The sequence below is a fragment of the Columba livia genome, chromosome 5 (genome assembly GCF_036013475.1).
Source record: "Columba livia isolate bColLiv1 breed racing homer chromosome 5, bColLiv1.pat.W.v2, whole genome shotgun sequence".
Classification (NCBI taxonomy): domain Eukaryota; kingdom Metazoa; phylum Chordata; class Aves; order Columbiformes; family Columbidae; genus Columba; species Columba livia.
The window spans coordinates 4,116,654-4,138,577 of NC_088606.1; the positions used below are offsets into that span (position 1 = coordinate 4,116,654).

At 48.9% G+C, this 21,924-nt stretch overlaps 1 protein-coding gene across 6 annotated transcripts in view; it reads right to left on the minus strand.

The window, feature by feature from the left end:
- Nucleotides 1–2,808: 2,808 nt before the first annotated feature.
- FBXO34 (F-box protein 34) overlaps nt 2,809–21,924 on the minus strand; it is a 43,849-nt gene continuing 24,733 nt past the window's right edge. For 3 of the 6 annotated variants that reach the window (XM_065063145.1, XM_065063147.1, XM_021300194.2), the window contains 2 exons: nt 16,881–17,059; nt 2,809–5,599 (listed from right to left, as the gene is read on the minus strand). In XM_065063145.1, the coding sequence (XP_064919217.1) occupies nt 3,421–5,599; nt 16,881–16,957 (2,256 nt within the window). In that variant the 5' untranslated portion in view covers nt 16,958–17,059 and the 3' untranslated portion in view covers nt 2,809–3,420. Of the gene's footprint in view, nt 5,600–16,880; nt 17,131–19,431; nt 19,537–21,924 lie in introns of all 6 variants that reach the window. The other 3 variants (XM_065063148.1, XM_065063149.1, XM_065063146.1) reach the window with 2 other exon arrangements.

Sequence of the window (21,924 nt, forward strand, 5' to 3'; positions counted from 1 at the left end):
GTACAGCGGTGGAATAAGCAATACCCATCCTATAACAATACTCTTACATCAAATAACTGCATCTCTGGATTGGGGAAGGGGAGTCCTGCGAAACACCCACACACATATCTACATGTAAACAGGTAAATCCCTCCCGGCTTGGAGCTGCTTCTCTGCCCAGTGACGTTTGTTTCACCAGGTGCTGAGCCTGAATTATTTCTGCGCGCAAGGGCAGATGCGTCGCTTTGCAAGGTCGTTTCGGGAGGACACGAGGTAATTATTGAAGTGAGATGTTGCACATCTGAGCAACAGGGATGGGAAAGGGCAAGGTTTGTCACCGAGCTCTGTCCGGGGTCACTGAATGATAAGCTGAAGCTGTCCCTGCTCATGGCAGGGTTGGACTAGATGAGCTCTGAAGGTCCCTTCAACCCAAACCATGCTGATTCTATGAAACAACCCATCCCAGTTGGTTTTTTTGGGATGGGGAGCACTGATGCCCTGCGATTCCAACCTGTTGCACGCTCCAGAGCAGCCGCTTCTGCGCACTTGGCATTCACAGCCATGCGCAAAGCCAGGCCTGGCCCTGAGCTCAGCTTATGCCTCCAGGTCGCTTAGGTCGCTGCTGTTTAAGTGGGGCCAGCAGCAGGAGAGCAGCCCCGTGGTGCCCCAAGTCCTGTCCCTGCTCCAGGGTTGCTTGTACCAGCGCAGCATCTCCAGATGAGGCTCATGGGGACATGGCTTAGTCCTAGATTTAGGTTATGGTTGGACTTGAGCTTAAGGGTCTCTTCCAACCAACATGATTCTAACAGGCTGGGGAGGACAAACTGCCCCAAGGAGGCTTCAGCACCATTCCCACCTTGCAAGAAGTGGGACCGCAGACAGACATTGGGGCATCGGCGCGGTTTGGTGTGAAATGATGGTTCTGGGGGCAGAAAGTGAATTGGGGCCAATGGTGGGGAAGGGAACCCTGATAGAGCATCGCGGAACCTCCTTCCAGGGAGCAGAGACACCACAAAGGGGAAAAGCTGCTCTAGAACAGGCAGGATGGAGCGACGGTGGCTGTTCCAGTGGCGTCCGTGCCAGGAGACCCCAGAGCACGAGGAGAAGTGGCTGCTTATAAAATACAGCAATGTTATTGCCACTTCAGGCAGGGCAGTCCAGCATGCAGCACCGTCTTTAGTTCTGAACGCTGAATTTTGTCAGTCCAACACTGGATTTTCCAATTGCCTCAGGAAAAAATAAGTTAGTTCATCGGGCTTTGGGTTCTCCCTGAAACGGAAATCTGCACTTTACTAATTTACAGGAAAAAAGCCCAAAAACCAGCCTGCAGCTCAGCATAGTTACTCTGGATGCAGAAGTTTGTTCTGTAAAACAACTGTTAACAACAACGCTGTGTAACAGGGGTGGTTCCGGCCAACAACGTCAATAAATGATGGATAAAACAGCCCACGGTCCACAGCAGCTTGAGGGGAGGGTGGGGATGGGGCGGAGAGCAAATTATCCTCCGTATTCAACTGCTCCAAGGAGCAAAACAGCCCAATGCACTTGTTTTATTCTCATTTTTTCCCCTTGTTCAACAAAGGTGACCAAAATCTCACACCCTGTTCTGAAAAAAAATGACCTCACCGGCTCCTTATCTGGTAACAAAATATTTTCCTCTCCTGCTTCTATTTCAGCCTCGTGGGGACTTTCCTCGCTGTCCGCCCCGCGGGTTATCTCGAGTGTTCCAGTCCTGGGTGCGGGGCAGGAAAGCGGCTTCTTCCCCCTCTTCCTTAATTGCAATTAAGCTGGATGCTGATGGTTTTTGCCAAGACAACTCCGTCCAGAAAGCTGTTTTGCTTCTTGATCCCAGCTTGGGAGAAGCCTGCGCCCCATTAGAGAGCGAAATCACGAATTACCGAGGGGTCCTGCTCTTCCTCTTCACAGCCGATTCACGTTTTTAATGTCATTCCTGCTGCTCATCATCATATGATTAAGGGAGTGGAGCATCTCCCGTGTGAGGAAAGGCTGAGGGAGCTGGGGCTCTGGAGCTGGACAAGAGGAGACTGAGGGGGGACTCATTCATGGGGATCAATATGGAAAGGGGGAGTGTCAGGAGGATGGAGCCAGGCTCTTCTTGGTGACAACCAATGATAGGACAAGGGGTAATGGGATCAAGCTGGAACACAAGAGGTTCCACTTAAATTTGAGAAGAAACTTGTTCCTGGTGAGGGTGCCAGAGCCTGGCCCAGGCTGCCCAGGGGGTTGTGGAGTCTCCTTCTGTGCAGACATTCCAACCCGCCTGGACACCTTCCTGTGTAACCTCATCTGGGTGTTCCTGCTCCATGGGGGGATTGCACTGCATGAGCTTTCCAGGTCCCTTCCAATCCCAAACATACTGTGATATCTATTCAGCATCCCTTTTAAATCTACTGTGAACACCCTGAATTTACCAAACGCAGCTTCAGGTTGTAACTGCTCAGTTTTATTTGTTAATGGAGAGAAACGTCCTTCTGGAATCAGGTTCCTGCAAAGAATCAAACCTTTCTTGTGCTCTGATTTCATCTCCTCCAGCCCACGGACGCCACCAGGCAAACAGCCACAGGCAAATGTGGGGGAGAGAAGGGACTTGGGGAACACAAAGGCACAAGCGCTGCTCCGCTCAGCTGGCGGGGACCCACCAAAGAGCTGCGAAGGTTCTTCTTGCAAGGGGAAAGTTCCATATAGAGCGGAGAGCAAAGCTCCCAGCGCATCCCCAAGGCAACTGCAGTTCCATCCTGCACCACTCGAGCAAATCCCAGTTCATCCCCGTCCTGCACCTCTTACCAAGAGAAAGTCAGGTCAGGCAGATCGAGAATGCACGGTTTATTCAAGTAAAAAAAAAAAAAAAGAAATCAAACAAACATAAAAACCCAAACCAGACAACACGGGTATGGTAGACAAGATATATTTTTTTTATTCTGACTATACAATAATATTCCTCTTTTTTTTATCCACTGCCACACTACTATAATGGATCTGTTCTAGTCTAATTTTAAGGTTGTCCAGTTAAGTTGGCTGAAGATTCTTTAAACAAGTCGACCTTTACCTATTTAGAGTTTCCTCTCGGAAACGTTCATATATTATACAGGATATACAGATTTTTGGAACGAGACACTTAAAAACACACACGACTATAGCCGCAACACTATCATAGCTGCATTGTAGTGAGTACGTTGTTCAGCCAGCTGTAGACTCTGTATGTACAATTAGTTTTTATAGTGTTATTTACATCGATGGACTAAAAGCTATCCGTAATCTAAAAGGTAAAGGCTCTTGTGTTTATGTGCAGTTTCATAGCCCTGTGAAAACAAAAAAACATTGAAAAAATAACCAAACACAACAATTATATACACTGTAAACAGCACAAGGCATGAGAATCTCCTCCTACCCCAAACAATCTCGTAGGAAAGTGTGTGTGCACTAATATTCCTCTTCCACTTCGGCTCCCGCTCCTCTGCTTTTCTTATGAATGGCGCGATTAAAGCTGTGACAAGCGGGAACCCAATGATTGTCATGAAGGCCCAACTTACAGCCCGGGATGCCCTTCTGAGAGCGGTGACAGCACATCCAGTAGCCAGGCCCGTAGGGTAACGCTTGGCAATAGGGTTTGGGATGCCACCGGCACAGCGATACGTCCCCTTTCACGTATTTCTTCTTGCACTGCTTGCAGGGGTCTTCTCTGTACCGGGGATCGCGGACCCAGCGCGAATCCGCGGGCCTGATGTTGTAATATTCGATGATGAATTTGAAGTAGTAGCAAGTGCATTTTAGGGCGACCAGGCTCCTGGTGGGAAGCAAACCAAAGATCTTCACTATGATGTGGTGAGGCAAAAAGGCCATGTACTGCTGAGGCTCCAAAAGCTGCTGGATTTTAAACCGGGTCTCCAGAAAGTCATGCGAAACCTGCTTTTTCAAGCAGGAAGGATCAAGTACTTGCAAAGCCCCTTCTGCGGGAGGAACAGAGAGGGCGGATGGCTCTGCGGGGACGCCGTTTCTGACAGATGATCTGTCAGACGCCAAAGCGTCCTCATCCTCAGTTTGGGCTACTTCTGGCTTTTCTTGGGCGCTTTCCCGTAGCGGCTGTTGCTCGTGAGCGGCGGGCTGGTCGGCACGCAGGAAAAACAGCCTCCCCGGGAGCGCGTCGTCACCAGCACCGGAGTTACACAGCTTCTCTTTCCTGCGCCCCTTCTCCGTCTTGGTGACCGATATACTGATGCATAAGGGCTCTTTCCGAGCAGGGTGCAGGCTTTGCTTTGGGAAAATCACAGGCTCTTTCGACGTACAATCCACAGTCGCGTTCTTGCCACGCAAGGAATCCACCGGGCGGCCGGCGGCAGCGGGACAGGCGGGCAGCACAGGTCCGGGGGGCTCGATTGGTGTTTCAGCATCGCTCCTGCCGGTGGTTATTGTCAACACCGCGTGAGCCAGTCCCGAATTCACATTCCCCATCCGAGCGTCCAGCCCAGAAGAAAAAGGCTGCCGAGCAGAGGCAGCGCCATCCCACAGCTCAGCGTCACCCAGAGCGCCGCACCGTCCCCCATACCCACCCTCGGCTTCCCCAGCGCCCTCCAAATCTTCCCCCGGCGCCAGGACCCCCGGGGACACCTTCCCCGCGTCTCCATCGGGCTGGGTGCCGTTGGCCAGGAGCACCCTGCCGACGTTTCGGCGGAAGCTGTTGTTCCGCGAGAGGCTCCCGGCCTCCCGCTCGCTCTGGCGCCTCAAACACTCCGACTCCAGCTTGGCCACCATGTCCAGCACCCGCACGGGCTCGCTCTGCTGCTCGCCGCACGGCCCCCTCTCCACCGGCACCTCGCACGCCTCGGCGGAGCAGAAAGGGTCTGAGGCGGGGAAGGCGGCTTTGGGCGCAGCGCTCAGCCTCGTGGCGGGAGCGGGAGCGCAGGTTTTAGCGCAGTCCACCAGCAAAGCGCTCGCTCGTTGCTCCAGAAACGCCACCATCTCCACCACCGAGAGGGACCGGCCGGGGAAGACGCCCTCGCCGTGGTCGTTCCCGTAATGCACCGAACAGTGCTCGATGCCGCAGGCGAACGGCTCGGGCTGGGAGCACCTGGCGTTCGCCTCCCTCATTCTTTCCAGTTGGATTTTGGCTTTTTTAAGATCGCCGGATTTTTTCCTGCGCTTGGCCGTTCTCCCGTCAATGTCCCACGTGCTTTTGATTTTCATGGAGCCCAGGCGGTTGCTGCTGCCGCACTGCTGGGCAGCGAAGAACGCGATCTTCTCCTTCGTATTGCCGGGTTTCACCACAGCCCACACGTCCAGCGGCCCTTCACCTTCTTCTCCCTGGTGAATCGTCGCGGACAGCGCGTTCTTCTTTTCCCTGGCGCTCAGACCATCCGCTGGACCTTTCCCGTTCATATTGCACATAGTATTTGGATAAATAATCCCCAGAAGTTTGCGAGATGGAGTCACGAGGGAGGGTTTTGGGAAAACGCTCAGTTTGGTGCAGTTGGTGGTGTATTTGTCTTCTTGCGCTGGTCTCTGATGGCTCGCAGGTGGGACTCTTAGGGAGTCCTGGCTAATTTCTGGAGATCGCTCTTTCTTCTGTAACTTGAGATATGGCTTTAAGTGCATACCAGAAACCCTAGAAAAACAGAAAGGGAAGAAGTCAGAGTTGTAAACCATGCCAAAATGGAACCAGAGAGAGCAGGCACCACCTCAAAAGGAACCACATAAGAAAGGAAAAGCAACAGCCGAGCTGCAACATCCACCCTGCGAGAGCTTCTTGCAACAGCATCATGATCTGGCCGAGATCTTCCTGGGAGAGAAATCTCCGTCCAGGGAGTTGCAAGCAGAAATCCTGACGTTTGAGTTCTGTCACGCAAACGTAGCCAGAGGCTCCTTCTAGACAGAGTCACCCTTGTGTCCGCTCATTCCTTAATCCAGGTGCAAGGCAGACAGAGAGAGAGAGAGAGAGAGAGATCACAGTATCACGGTATGTTTGGGATTGGAAGGGACCTCAAAAGATCATCCAGTGCAATCCCCCCATGGAGCAGGAACACCCAGATGAGGTTACACAGGAAGGTGTCCAGGCGGGTTGGAATGTCTGCACAGAAGGAGACTCCACAACCCCCTGGGCAGCCTGGGCCAGGCTCTGCCACCCTCACCGAGAAGAAGTTTCTTCTCAAATTTAAGTGGAACCTCTTGTGTTCCAGCTTGATCCCATTACCCCTTGTCCTATCATTGTTTGCCACCGAGAAGAGCCTGGCTCCATCCTCATAGCACTCACCCTTTATATATTTATAAACATTAATAAGGTCCCCCCTCAGTCTCCTCTTCTCCAAACTAAAGAGCCCCAGCTCCCTCAGCCTTTCTTCATAAGGGAGATGCTCCACTCCCTTAATCATCTTCGTTGCCCTACGCTGGACCCTCTCCAGCAGTTCCCTGTCCTGCTGGAACTGAGGGGCCACAACTGGACACAATATTCCAGATGTGGTCTCACCAGGGCAGAGCAGAGGGGCAGGAGAACCTCTCTGACCTACTGACCACCCCCTTCTAACCCACCCCAGGTACCATTGGCCTTCCTGGCCACAAGGGCCCAGTGCTGGCTCATGGTCATCCTGCTGTCCCCAGGACCCCCAGGTCCCTTTCCCCTACACTGCTCTCTAATATGTAATTTCCCAACCTATACTGGAACCTGGGGTTGTTCCTGCCCAGATGCAGGACTCTACACTTTCCCTTGTTAAATTTCATCAGGTTATTCCCCGCCCAACTCTCCAGCCTGTCCAGGTCTCTGATGGCAGCACGGCCTTCTGGCGTGTCAGCCACTCCTCCCAGCTTGGTGTCATCAGCAAACTTGCTGATAGTACACTCTATTCCCTTGTCTAAATTGTTAATGAATATATTGAATAATATTGGCCCCAGTACTGCCCCCTGAGGCACTGCACTAGATACTGGCCTCCAACTGGACTCTGCACCATTGACTACCACTCTCTGGCTTCTCTCCTTAAGCCAGTTTGCAACACACCTCACTAGTCCATTGTCTGGACCACACCTCCTCAACTTAGCTGTGAGGATGCTGTGGGAGACTGTGTCAAAGGCTTTACTGAAGTCAAGGCAGACCACATCCACCGCTCTGCCATCATCCATCCACCTTGTTACATTCTCATAAAAGGCTATGAGGTTGGTCAAGCACGACTTCCCCTTGGTAAAGCCATGCTGACTGACCCTAATCTTATCCTTGATATGCCTTGAGATGGCACCAAGGATAAGCTGTTCCATTACTTTCCCAGGGACAGAGGTGAGGCTGACCGGTCTATAATGATAGAGATTATAAGATGATAGAGAGAGAGATGATATATATATAGAGAGAGAGAGAGAGATGATAGAGAGAGATATTATATTCAGAGATACTGGCAGATATCCAATCTCCTAACACCACCCAAAATAAAACCTACCCTTTAGTGCACCAATAATGGATATTTGGTGTGCTTTCCCAACAAGGATCCTCATGCTACGCATCAGATGCAACCCCAACGCAAAAGTGAGAGCAGCATCACATCCAGCTGAAAAGAACCAGTTTCAAAGACGTGTTTTTATCGCTAGGAATTTCAGAGCAGCGAAGGAGACACGTGGGTGCTGCTGACACGACAGTCCCGGGCGCTCGGCTCCTCCGCTCTGTCACACCTTCGCTGTCACCTTCACCTCGGAGCTCAAAAAGACACGAAAGCCACATAAGATGTAACTATCAGGAGACTTCAGGCTCTTATCCCAGGAGGATCGCATAAGCATATTGCAGAACTAACTATAGATTATGTTTCCATGGTAATCTTTGAATTGTTACATTAAAAGGCCTTTTTGAAATGGGGATAATCTGTGCTTGAGAGTTTAAGAACAGCAGGTTCAATGCCACGTTTATCATGAGCTGATACGGACACATTCAGACACTGAATACATTTCCCTTGACAGCCACCACCAAAACAGTTTCTTTAGTATCGCATTTCTAGCCTAAAACCAACTTTCAATTAAAAACCTCAAGCCATAACATCTATAAAGTTGGATAAATTGACAGGTGTAACAGCCCCAGTTAAGACACACGATCAGTTTGTATCGGATGTGGCTGGAGTCCAGCCAGGCTCTTCCCGACCATGCCGTGCTCTGGAAACAACGACCTCGGGACACCCTCAGGATGCTACACAGGGCACCGGTGGGGACGGCACACGAGGAGGGGACATGGGACAGCTGCATAGGGAAGCCAGGAACAGCAGATGCCAACCATGAATAGAGATGGATGTATGAGCAACCTGGAGCACAGCTCAGGGACAGTGCAGCCAGCTCTGCCCCATGGATCAGAGACTCACAGGGTGGTTGGGGTTGAAGGGACCTCTGGAGATCCCCCAGTCCAACCCCCCTGCTCCCGCAGGGTCACAGAGCAGATCACACAGGTGGGTTCAGGGGGTTTGAATGTCTCAGAGGAGACTCCACACCCAGCAAACAAGTTTCTCCTCATGTTCAGATGGAGCCTCCTGTGTTTCAGTCTGTGCCCGTTGCCCCTCACCCTGGCGTTGGGCACCACTGAACAGAGTCTGGTCCATCCTCTGACACCCACCCTGGAGATATTGATCAGCATTGATCAGATCCCTCTCAGCTTCTCTTCTCCAGCTGAACAACCTCAGATCTCTCAGTGTCTCCTCATCAGAAAGATGCTCCAGACCCCTCAGCATCTTTGTGTCCCTCCCATGGACTCTCTCCAGTAATTCCTTGTCCTTCTTAAACTGGGGAGCCCAGACCTGGACCCAGCAGCCAGGGCTGGGGACGCTGCAGAGTTCCCGAAGGCGGAACGCAGAGCTGGGCCTGGGAGCAGTGGAGCCAGCGCAGGATACTTGGGAAGGAAGATGCTCCAGGTCCAGCTGCTGACACCACACAGGTTTCTGTTCCTCCTTCTGGCCCTAGAAGTAAGTGCGAAGGGATGGGTGACAAGTGTGAGGAGAGAGGTTTTGGGGCAGTACATTGAGAGGAAGTGGCTCAGTCCACCTTCTACAAGTGTGCATAGAACCTCGGGGTCCCCCTTGGACCCCTGCAGCGCTTTGAAGGCCAGGAGGAAGATACTGCAAAGGATGCAGTTGTGTTCTCTCCCCTCCTGATTTTATACGGAGATCATCACCTTATTCTTGCAACAAGACAGTGCCAAAACCACCTACCCATCACCTACAGACTGTGGGGATAATATCCCCCATTACCACAAATACATCTACCCAGTCCCTGGGTTAATTCTCTCCCCATGCCTTCTGCTGCTGATTCCAGCTCTTGTTGGAACTGGGTCACCTCCCAATTTAGTCTCCTCTGCAAAACGCAACAGAGCTGTTCTGTTTGCCTCCTCAGTTGGATGCTAAAACCTAAAATGACCTGATAAAAATAGAACTTCAGGGTGCTGCAACAGATGAATAATAGAGAATGGGAAAGCAAGGCTGCTGTAGCTTGTTTCAGCCTCTTTTTCCATAGAATCATAGAATGGTTTGGGTTGAAGGGACCTTCCCAGCTCCCCCAGTGCCCCCCCTGCCATGAGCAGGGACATCTTCACCAGCTCAGGTTGCTCAGAGCCCCGTCCAGCCTGGCCTGGGATGTCTCCAGGGATGGTTCATCTACCACCTCTCTGGCCAACCTGGGCCAGGCTCTCACCACCCTCAGGGACAACAATTTCTTCCCCATGTCCAGCCTGAATCTCCCTCTTTTAGTTTAAAACCATCACCCCTTGTCCTGTCGCAACAGGTCCTGCTCAAAAGTCTGTCCCCATCTTACAGGCCCCTTTTAAGTACAGAAAACAGAGTTTGCCTCATCTCAGCTGCACTTTAGAGCTGAGCAGGGTCCAGCCACCAATGTATTCAGACCAGAGCCCGGCCTAGAAGAGCATCAGGTGAACAACTGCAGAGAACGGTGCCTACACCCCCCATCCCCATCCCCATCCAGAGGGGAATTTTGGAGCTGCGCTTTTCAGATCAAATAAAAGCTCCAATGATTGCTCACCACTGTATCCCAGGGAGAAGAGGTGAATACAATTAACTACACAACTCCGCATGTTGAAATCTCATGAGCTAAGAGCAGAAGGTTTGATTTCATTCATGAGTTTTCATGCCCGGGTGTTTCGAAGATGAGCTGAACGTGTTTTTAACAGGTTTTCTTCGAGCTGTTTTCAGGAATCCAGCAGGACAATCGGGTCAACACCCTTCATTAAAGAGAAGTTGCAAATGAAGGTCAGACCAGGCATTATGAGAAGAACAGGACCAAACTGGTTACCCCAGCGTGCTGAGGACACGTTCAGCCAGCAAAGTTGGTTCAGCTGCTCCCAGCTATTTCTGGTCTCTGGAGAAAGACAAAGGGGAGAGTTCTGCCTCACCTCTCACGGATTTCTTGTTTAAGGTTATATTTCCTCCTATGTTTCAGTTAGTCTCTGGCTCAGCCAACAATACCATTTAAGGCTGAAAAGTTATAATTTACATAACAAAATTATGCCTTAGTCAGAAGTTTTCCTGCCAGAATAATTGCCTCATTTGAATTCAGCGTTCAGTTCGCTGCACTTGTTTTAATGGATCCAGATTTGAAGAAAACCTTAATTAATAACTCCAGACAGCTCTCAAGAGCACTGCTAACCTGGCCAGCTGAATCACGGTGCCACCTGCCTCCCGGTTTTTTGGGCAGCGAAGAGAACGTCCATTTTAAATGGGATGTTAGTAATGGACTTTACCTGAAGGTGTCACTTGGATAAAAATGGGCCCCCATACACACTTTGCTGTGAACATTAAGAACGAACTTCCAGGCAAACTTCACTTCTTCCCTGCACGTCAGCAGCACATTTCGTTTCTAGCTCCTAGAATTAGAAGGAGGCTTCCCAGCAGAAATCACTTTGAAGATGAACCAGAGCCCAGTCCCCACCCACAGACTCACTTATTTCTGCAACACTGCAGCGCTGGCAAGCAGAGAATCGTGGCAGCTCCAGGTACGTTTTAAATATTTAAACCCACCAAAAATAGCTGTTAAAAGGTGAAGTCACTGACAATTCCCTATGATACCATTCCAGAATTATTCTGTTTGCTTTTCCCCCACCCTTTAAGTTATCAAGCTTTCTAATTTTATCTTTAGAGACAACGACTCTTCAGAAGTTCATGGCGTAAAGCATGAAAAGGTTTTCAGTCTCAAACGCGTGGTTTTGAATTGCTGATAAGAGATAATTCTGCCAGGAACGATCAGCACTGAAACAACCAGCCGTGCCGCCTTTATACTGTTATTCCGTCCTTAAGCTGACAAAATAAAAAGGGCCATTTTTTTCTGTTCCTAATCAGCCGTGTCTGAAAAACAGGATACTTACACTTCTGGCATTACACTGGTGACTACGGCTTGTTTCCACTACAGTTTTATCATGTTAGTTACTACATGGGATTGATATAGAAATATATGTTTCCATGTGCAGACATGCATGTAGCCCTCCTTACCCTGAAGACCCATAAGCTACTTAGCCAAGCTGGACAGAATCTTTCTGCATCCATCTGTATTTTTATATCTTCTAAATCATAGAATGCTAGGGATTGGAAGGGACCTGGAAAGCTCATCCAGTGCAATCCCCCCATGGAGCAGGAACACCCAAATGAGGTTACACAGGAAGGTGTCCAGGCGGGTTGGAATGTCTGCACAGAAGGAGACTCCACAACCCCCTGGGCAGCCTGGGCCAGGCTCTGCCACCCTCACTGAGAAGAAGTTTCTTCTCAAGTTTAAGTGGAACCTCTTGTGTTCCAGCTTAAACCCATTACCCCTTGTCCTATCACTGGTTGTCACCGAGAAGAGCCTGGCTCCATCCTCCTGACACTCACCCTTTGTATATTTGCAAACATTAATAAGGTCACTCCTCAGTGTCCTCTTGTCCAGCTCCAGAGCCCCAGCTCCCTCAGCCTTTCCTCACACGGGAGATGCTCCACTCCCTTCAGCATCTTGGTGGCTGCGCTGGACTCTCTCCAGCAGTTCCCTGTCCTGCTGGAACTGAGGGGCCACAACTGGACACAATATTCCAGGTGTGGTCTCCCCAGGGCAGAGCAGAGGGGCAGGAGAACCTCTCTGACCTACTGACCACCCCCTTCTAACCCACCCCAGGTACCATTGGCCTTCCTGGCCACAAGGGCCCAGTGCTGGCTCATGGTCACCCTGCTGTCCCCAGGACCCCCAGGTCCCTTTCCCCTACACTGCTCTCTAACAGGTCATTCCCCAACTTATACTGGAACCTGGGGTTGTTCCTACCCAGATGCAATACTCTACATTTGCCTTTGTTATATTTCATTAAATTTTTCCCTTGGAAATCACAGCAGCTTAAAAAAAACCAAACATATTTGCTTTAGCGGAAACTCCAGAGCTGGAGGAAAAACTGGTAGAAAAGGCTCCATTTTCACAGCCCCTTTCTAAGGTCCACAGAGAGCCCAGATGCCCCTTGCTGGGCCAGGGACTCTCACAGTGCCCTGTGAAGACAGAAGATCTCAACAACAACAAAAAGAAGTGTAATCTGCTCAAGCACCACAGTTTTCTGGCCGAATGACCGGAAGGTTTTATTAAGGCGAAAATTTCAATCGAAACCCCGAAGTTTCCTGTGGATTTCTTTTTGTAAACACTAACTCCAGTCGGCAAAAGTTCCGAGCGTTGCTGACTGCACACGCAGTGCCAACTACAACTCTGTAAAAACCCTCAGGACATACTAACACAAAGCAGAAGCAAAAAACAAATATAAAAAAGGGGAAAAAAATATCCAACAACAATAAAAACCCACACCAAGCATAACCTCTGGCAAGGCATTCCTCTTCCCTGGCATCCCAGTTCTCTGTCCACAGAGCCTAACTCCTCTGTAAAGAACACCGATAATTACGAAGGTCTGAGTACTAAATGCAAATTAAACTATGGGCAACCACTTGTTATTTCTGGAAGGCGCTGGTGGGTCCTTTGGGCTCAGTCTCCAGTACCGTTCCCATCCCCTTCGCGCTGCCGGGACGAGGCGACGCAGACGGGGAGCTGCTTCAAAGACATTCCAGGGATTCTGCCGGGGCGGGAAAGTCCCGGCCAAGCAGTTGGGATGGACGATGCCGCTCACTGGAGCTTGTTCTGGTGCGTGGCAAGTGTCCAGATCAGGGAAAGGCGGGTTGGGAAGCGAGATGCTCCAGACCAGGGGCGGGTTCCACTTCAGGCATCTGATTTCTAGAAAACTCACTCCCTTGCAGCAATAACTTCACATTAAAGCAACTGTTCCTGATACACAGAATGGTTTGGGATGAAGGGATGTTCCCAGCTCCCCCAGTGCCCCCCCTGCCATGAGCAGGGACATCTTCACCAGCTCAGGTTGCTCAGAGCCCCGTCCAGCCTGGCCTGGGATGTCTCCAGGGATGGTTCATCCACCACCTCTCTGGCCAACCTGGGCCAGGCTCTCACCACCCTCAGGGCAACAATTTCTTCCTCATGTCCAGCCTGAATCTCCCTCCTTTAGTTTAAAACCATCACCCCTTGTCCTATCGCAAAAGGCCCTGCTGAAAAGCCCGTTCCCATCTTTCTTACAGGCCCCTTTTAAGTACAGAAAGGCCGCAATAAGGTCCCCCCAGAGCTTCTGTTCTCCAGCTGAACACCCCAACTCTCTCAGCCTGTCCTCCCAGCAGAGGACATCTCCCAACCTTTTGCATCAATCAAGGGGCAAGTGAGGATTATCACAGGACCGGAGGACAAACAGAAGGTACCAGAGTGCTGGCGTGTTGCCCTGCGCTCCAGCAGCCGGGCTGGGGGGAGCAGGACAAGCCCAGAAGAGCTGAGGAGCTAAATGCAAAGTGGACACCTAACTTAACATTGGATCACTCTCGGCTTGTTCACCCACGTGAGGTGTTCAAATAACCTGACTTTGGGGGAGAGGACATCAAAATACAGCTGCACACAGGAGCAGCTATAAAATCCATCCTGTAAAACCCACCATCTTCACCCAGCAGAGGTTTCAGGTGATGGGCCACACATGCAAGCCCAAAGCACAGACTAATCCAGCTTGAGGGCTCCCACCCGTAATAAGTTCTGAACACATTTTTAAGCAAATGCACACACGTTACATCCTTCAGCATAAAGCACAGTAGCCGCAGCTACTACGAAATAAAGTGAGAGATTTGGCATTCGGGGTTATAAGCTGCTCCAGAAACATGTAGCTCAAAGATGAGGGGATAGCACACATGCCTTGGGTGGAATGGGCTAAGATAAGAAGAAATCACAGAAGGATGGTAAAAAAACCCAAACTGGTGGTTTTATAGGGTTTCTGCTGAAAGCAGCCCAGAGCAGCACAGATAGGTGACATGTTTCCATCTGGAAATGTTTTATCTTTCTCAATTTATCATTCATTTTCTAATTTATTACCTGCCAGGGGACCAAGGCCTTTTTTAATATCACAGCACAACAAATTTCTTCAAACGGTTAACGAACCAACACAAAGTGACACTATTTAGTCTTCAGTTTTTGTGCGTGCATAATGAGAACACATGAAAGGTTGTACAAATTAACCTTGGATTGCACTATCGTTCAGAGATTCAGAGTTCAAAAGAAAGAATAAGCAACAGTAGATCTGAAAGCAAGTCGTCAGGTTGGTTTTGTGAAACTCAAGACCAAAAGGAACTGGCTCATGAAGGATACAAGAAGCAGAGACAGGTTCCAAGTCATCAGGTCACATCACTTGGAAACTTGTATCTTAAAGATCAAAGAGTCTAGGAATAAACGTGAGAACTCATCCGGCGTTAAGCCACTGCAAAGATATTGAAAAACAAAGAGTAAAAGGCTCTTCAGTTTGTGAGAAAGGACAGAGAGATAAACAGGGCTGCAAGCAAGGTCAGGGCAGAGATTAGAAGCGCTCTAGGTACAGCTCAAACTACCAGATTGGATTGTGCATCGTGTTTGAAGAGGGGTTGTACAGGTGATCATGAGGGCAGAAGCCCAGGGGTTAATTTGAACAAGAACACTGGTAGGGGGAGGATTAAAAAGTTTCATGAAGATTGCAAGGATTGGCTAGTCTCGGTTTTAGAATCCAAAACAGACAGGCTCATGAACTGCCAGCCATGACGCAGGATTTATAAAGCTCGTTAAGGCAATGAGTTAATAAAACGTGTGGCACATTGGAGGTGGCACTGCAGGGGAGAAAGAGGAGAGACAACAGCCTGTCAGTCTGACTTTCATATAAAGGTGCTTTGCGAGCAAAGCAAACAGCAAGAAAAAGGGGAAAAAGGGAATAGTTCAATAGGGCAGACTAACCTGAAGGTTCTCAAAAAAGCAACCTTTTGAGACATCTTACTGACATGGACTTGAGAAGGCACAAGGAGATTTACTGGTTAAGACAGACTGGCAGAGGAAGGGGAAAACAGACAAAGGAGCTGGCTTAGCAGCAGACAGCCCCAGGTGATGCTGAATAAGAAAATACAAGCCTGGAAACCAGAGACATGCCTCAAGAATCAGCCTTGGGAACACCTCACTTTGTCAGGAATGACCTCAACACAAATACCACAGAAACGAAGGCGTTTCCAAAACAGCAGGGACACAAAGGACAGAGTATCAGAAACTTAGGAGAGTTTAAAAAGCCAGCTGGTGATGCACCAGCAAGCTGAACAGCAGGAAGTTTTGGAGGTACCTAAGGAAGGTGAATTGGCCACCAAAGACAGGTCCATGGAACAGAGGGAAGGGGAGGTGATTCATGATGCATTCAAGGCAGCAGCAAAACCCCTCCTGCCAGATCTGCACAGGCTTTCGGACCTGACTCAGAGGAGATTCATCCACCCCGAGAATGACGACGACAGCAGTTGTTGTTCAAGAAGCTACTGGAGAACACTTGGGTCACTTAGCACAGCAAAATCACGGGGGAAAGTAAAGAGGCCCAGCAAAAGAGGTAAACCACTGCAAACAAGAAGAGGTGCTTATGCAGAAGGAACAAAAAGGAACACGAGCTCTAACGAGTATATCGACTGGCACAAATATTCAGTCTAGAAGTCAAAAGGAGGTTCCTAATCGCACAGCCAGATCTGTCATCTTCAGTAATGGATTCATCTACAGGAGCAGAAAAAAAAAGATGTAACTGTTTTTAGGCTGGACTAAGTTTACAAAAGATACTGCTTGGGAAAGGAAGGAGCTGAGTGACCCAGGAAGTCTCTTCCAGCACTAAATTACCTTGAGACTAAAAGAGCAAGTATATGCTGTCTACACAACCACAAAGAACAAAGCTGAAAGCTTGCTTTAAACCCACACGGCTTTTGGAAACCAGAAAGCTGGCTCTCTTCCTCCACACTGAGGAAGTTCAAGAGTCTTGGTTTCAGAAAAAGAAGAAAAAATACATATATTTTCAAGTAGCTTGAACTCAAACTGGCATGTTCTTGCATTTGCATAAGGACAAGTTGTTCTGTACGGTGTTCCTATAATGAGACACAGTGAGAGGCGTTCACTTAATTGTCACATAAGCACAAGGGTTTGAAATCAATCGTGCATTTCTGCTTAATAAGAGACACAGGAGTGAGCAATGCAAAATCTGAGCTTAAACTAATCTAATTACTTACTCCAGAGTAAGACAAACCGCAACAATTGCCAGCACTTCCACTTGCTTTAAGCTGACTGCATGTTTTAGAGTCTCCTATGACAAGCCATTCCCCAATTAAGTTTAAAGTGAAAGTCATGTTCCCAAATTAACAGCTGTTGCTAAAAAACCCCAAGATTTCTCCAAGTATGTACCAGCTGTAGTGAATCTGCAGTTGTCATTATCAAATTAAAATGTCAAAGAACATTTCTCCCCTTAAGCCGTTACAACTTAAGTAAGAATTCAGACCAAACATTTGAGTGAGGAGGAGGCTAAATCGGTGCTCAACACTTAACTACAGGCAGACCGGCCGCTCCGCTCATACCGTTTGACTTGATGGAAGGTGGAGGACGTGGAATTCAGCGGTTCCCTGTGGAGACCAGCTCTGTAGGAACTCTTCATGGTAACCACCTCTCCAGCTAAGGCACAGCCGTCACAGCCAGTCCATCCTCGCTACGCGCACGGCTTCCCCATCGGCTTCGCCGCGTCTCTGCCGCCTGGAGACTGAGCAAACAGGAGCCACATCAGAAAATCACCATTGAGCACAGCAGCGGTTGATGAGCAGGACGAGGACTCTTTCCCAAGAGACAAAAAATAAATATATATGAGTTATACATATATATGAGCGCTATATAGAAATATACGAGATACATATATATAAAAATGAAAGAACTTAACATGATCACGCCATTATTGCAGCTGGAGTTTCTCAACACCATTAAAACACAAATGAACGCCCCCTGCAACAGCCTGCCTGCACATAGAATGCATCTTCACCTTATATACGACTGCAGTACTGCCTCGGCACCCCCCGCGGAACACGCTGCCTTCCCAGCTCTGCGCAAACAGGACGCGCGAGATCTTTCTGTTTGTTAGCACCGCATCAAGCTTCGGGGGGAAAGCGCTGCTCGCAGTTAAGATTTGGCGCTGCCAGGGGTTACGTTAGCGTTCTAATCAAAATAGCGCAGAGGGTTTCATAAAGGACGAAAAACATGCCGCCGCGCGGCCTCCAAGCCTTGTGAAAACTGCTCTGCCTTTGCATCACGCGCAGATAAGGCAGCAGATTTCAGCAAAACAAAACTGTCCCGCAGTATCTCCCGTTCGCACTCGGGTGCTGCCTTCGACGCCTTGTCCTTGGAGCAGACGCTATTACTGGCGCTTTGACGGCGAAAGAACAACAACCTTCGAGTTGGAACGTGAAAGGAAAAAGTGACACAGCAAAAGAGCCCTGGAAAAACTCAAAATACTCGAGCCTGAGTTGCCAGTGGATTGTTTTAAAGATTGTTCTGCTTCCTCTGGGGAGGACCCCGCACAATGATGCTGCAATAAAAGAATGTCATTTGAAGATGCTAACTCCAGAGCTGCGACCCCAGGGGATCTGTGATTTAGCAGAGCAGGTTGTTCTTTTCTTTTTGACGTTCCTACCACTGCCCTGTTCCAAGAGCAGCATTTCCAGAGCGCAGCAGGTCTGTCCTCACCAGCAGCCAAGCTCTGGCAGCGACGGAGCCTCTCGCATCAATCCTTTTGCAACACCTGCCAGAGAAAAAACCCCCAGACAAAAGAGCACCTACCTATAGTTAATCAGCACTTGATCAACATGGTTTACAACTCTGCGCTGCCACCAACCACTCCCAGCCCGGAAAGCCGGCTCTAACTTGGTAGCCACACTTGCTGAGAAAGTGATGAGGGATGACTTTCCAGGCAGGGAAAACAGAAACTGGTTTAGATCCAGCTGACTTGATGTCATCGCTATGGCAATTTCAAGGTTCCTCTAGTGATGGTGAATGAGAGGTTAATCATTCGCCTACGCTTGAGTAAGCGGGAGCCTAAAATAATGTATAAAATATTATATAAACACGTTCCAGTCTTCATGAAGAGATCTCTGCTGAGCTCTACACAAGGCAAAGGAACATGTTGGATGGAGAAGATGAAGGATGACAGTATGTCCTCTACTCCAGGAACTCCATAACAGCAGCAGAAATCAAAGCTTTGTAACTAAACACCATTTCCATTAGACTGTCTGGAGCCTACAACAAGGATCCACCTGCAAGAGTGAAACCTAGGCACAAAAATCAGCCATTGCTGCTGTCTTATGGGCTGTAAAATATATATATTCACAAGCAGTAATTCAGAGAAAAAAAGCATTTGCTTAGTGCTCTACAAAAATCAAAAGTTAAACACAAAATCATTACTTTTCCATGAGCCATCAGTAAGAGGCACTGAGTATCTGACTTTTATCCAAGCTTTTGTCTGGCTTCTCCTTCTGGCTTTACTGACACCAGCATTTCAGACTCAGCAGGAACTGTATCGCAGAAACACGATTATATCCACACCCAAATAAATGCAACCAAACCATTTCAAGAACGCCAGCCCCTTTCACAACAGCTAAAACTCCGTGTATTCCCAGTTAGAAACACCAGACATTTTGTCCTAGTCCTGCAGATCGATCGAGAAGGAAACAACAAAAAGCCAGGCAAAAAACAAATGAAACCCAAAGATACCTTGTTTGCCATAAAGAGCTTAAGAAACAAAACCATCAAGAGAACGCGTTCAGGTCAGGGGCAGCCTCAATCCAAGCACAGAAAGCGTATGGGGGGGTGTCATGAGTTTAAGAAGGGAGTAGCACCTACTAGAGGAATATAAAAGCTGACAAAATAGACACGGAGAAGTTCAGATGGCGCAGATCTGCACAAAGCTCGCTTTTTCTCCTCCTCGAGCTGCTGGGCTATAGAAAAGAGCTAAAATAGACTATTAATGCCAGCGAGCTACAGACAAATTCCCACTGTGTAAGTAGTAAAAAGCTGTGCTTGTGAATTAAACAAAAAAAAGGAAAGAAGAAAAAAAGTCAGCATGTGAGCTAGCAGAAAGATACTTACTGCCTTTTAACTACCACAGTGTGTTTCTTTACCAAGGCTGATCCTTATCAGTAGGTGCTTCAGCTGATTTGTTAGTTCTGCCCGGAGCTGGGTACAGCCCGAAAACTGAAATGCAGATACACAGAGGAAACAAAACAGAAGAGGAAGTTGAAAACCTAATCGTGTTGCTCTCCCTTCCTGAAACCACCCCCAACACACGCCTTTATGCATAAGATGTGGGAAGGGCTCTGATTTTGGCAGCAGTATCACGTACTCCCAGCGACGGACAGGTCGTTGGATGGTCCCACAAAACTCCCCGTCTTACCATCAAGATTTGAACGCTGAGGCGGGTTAGGAAAACAAACGTTTTAACTCAACTGGGGTGGATGAGGGGGGTCAAGGCCTCTTCAGCTGTGCAGCAATACACTACAGCTTCAGATATTCTGATAGCTAAAGCTTTACTGCAAGAGCAAGTGTTTTAAACCAGTAGCAACTGCTACAAACCAGCACAATGGATGGGCACATCTTTTCAGAAAATCTGCTTTCTAGGAAGGAGGCCGTGGCCTCGGGACTGGTTCTGAGCAGCAACCACCCTGCTGGTAGAACCACGTTTGGCCACCACAGCTCCAGGCACAGGTGGCTTTGGGATGCTCGGCGGGGCCGCCGCATGGGGTCAGCTGGACAAAGAATCCCAGAATGTCAGGGGTTGGAAGGGCCCTGGAAAGCTCATCCAGTGCAATCCCCCCATGGAGCAGGAACACCCAGATGAGGTTACACAGGAAGGTGTCCAGGCGGGTTGGAATGTCTGCACAGAAGGAGACTCCACAACCCCCTGGGCAGCCTGGGCCAGGCTCTGCCACCCTCACTGAGAAGAAGTTTCTTCTCATATATTTAAGTGGAACCTCTTGTGTTCCAGTTTGTACTCATTGCCCCTTGTCCTATCATTGGTTGCCACCAAGAAGAGCCTGGATCCATCCTCCTGACACTCACCCTTTCCATATTGATAACAATTAATGAGGTCACCCCTCATCAGAGAGCTCAGGATGCAGAAAAAAGCAACGGCAAGTATTTCAGAGGGGTCCTTGGAACAGTTAACACCAAAAGAAGTCTTTATAAGGGACAAATAATCCTTATTAAAAAAAAAAAGCCAGCGCTGAGGCCTTATAAAAGAGATCTTCATGTGAGTTTTTTGATGTTTTCTTGCAATAACGGAGTTGTCTGTTCATTACCCTGCATCTCAGCTGAGGACACGATACTTGTCTCTAAAAGCGTATTTCACCAGACATGCAACTCTGACACCTCTAACAGCACCAGAGTCTCCAGAGCAAGAGGCCTTCCCAGAAATCTTGCCCAAATCCCAACATTCCCACTCTGTGGTAAGAACCAGTGACCCACAGCAGGTCAGCCCACGAGATGACACACCAGGTCTTCATACTCAGCCTCTTAGACAACGATAGAAGCACAACCCTTTCTTTAACTATTATTTCTGTAACATCTACCTATTTTAAACGCTAAAGAACTACCTTATAACCCAAGGTTCACCAGCTAGGTTTTACGTCTTTATTTATTAAAATGTTCTTAGGCAAAATAAGAAAAAACAAGCACACTTGAACTAAAATGATTTTAGAAAGAGTTGCCGAGTGACCTCACCCTTGCGTTCCACCCACCTGCAGCTGGCAACAAACCCTCACCTGGAAATAGATATTTAGTAAAGACACTGCATCCAATTTACAAGCAGTAAGAGATGCAAGGATTGATATCTACAATCAGATGAGGGGAGGTCAGGGAGACCTTCTTGTGGCCTTTCCATACTTAAAAGGGACCAATAACAAAGATGGGGACAGACTTTTTAGCAGGGCCTGTTGTGAAAGGACAAGGGGTGATGGGTTTAAACTAAAGGAGGGAGATTCAGGCTGGACATGAGGATTAAATTGTTGGCCATGAGGGTGGTGAGAGCCTGGCCCAGGTTGGCCAGAGAGGGGGTGGATGAACCATCCCTGGAGACATCCCAGGCCAGGCTGGACGGGCTGAGCAACCTGAGCTGGTCAACATGTCCCTGCTCATGGTGAGCACTGGATCAGCTGGGAAGGTCCTTTCCAACACAAACCAGTCTGTAATTCTATGATTCTATTATACGAGATTCTCCCAGTCCTGCTCAACTGCATTTTGGCCATTCCACCTGCAGTAAGAGGCTGCAGGAGCCACCACAGACGTCACTTGCCTTGTGAAACCTTGGGTGCTCAGCTTCCCCTCCATTTGGTGACCACAAGCTCTAAGAACTTTGCACAGATCTGATGTTCTCTAACCTAAAAGCAACAAAGCCGACACAGCTGGAATACAGTGGGGAGGCTCCTGTGTCTCTTTATACACCAAAACCTCCTCACACCACCTCTAGGCACCAGCAGCCAGAGCTGGCCAAGCAGCAGGACCTCGTTCCCATGGCCCTCGGCTCATTTCCCCACCAAATGCACTCCAGCCCTTCTCAAAGCTCCACCAAGCTCCCGTCCGTCCTCT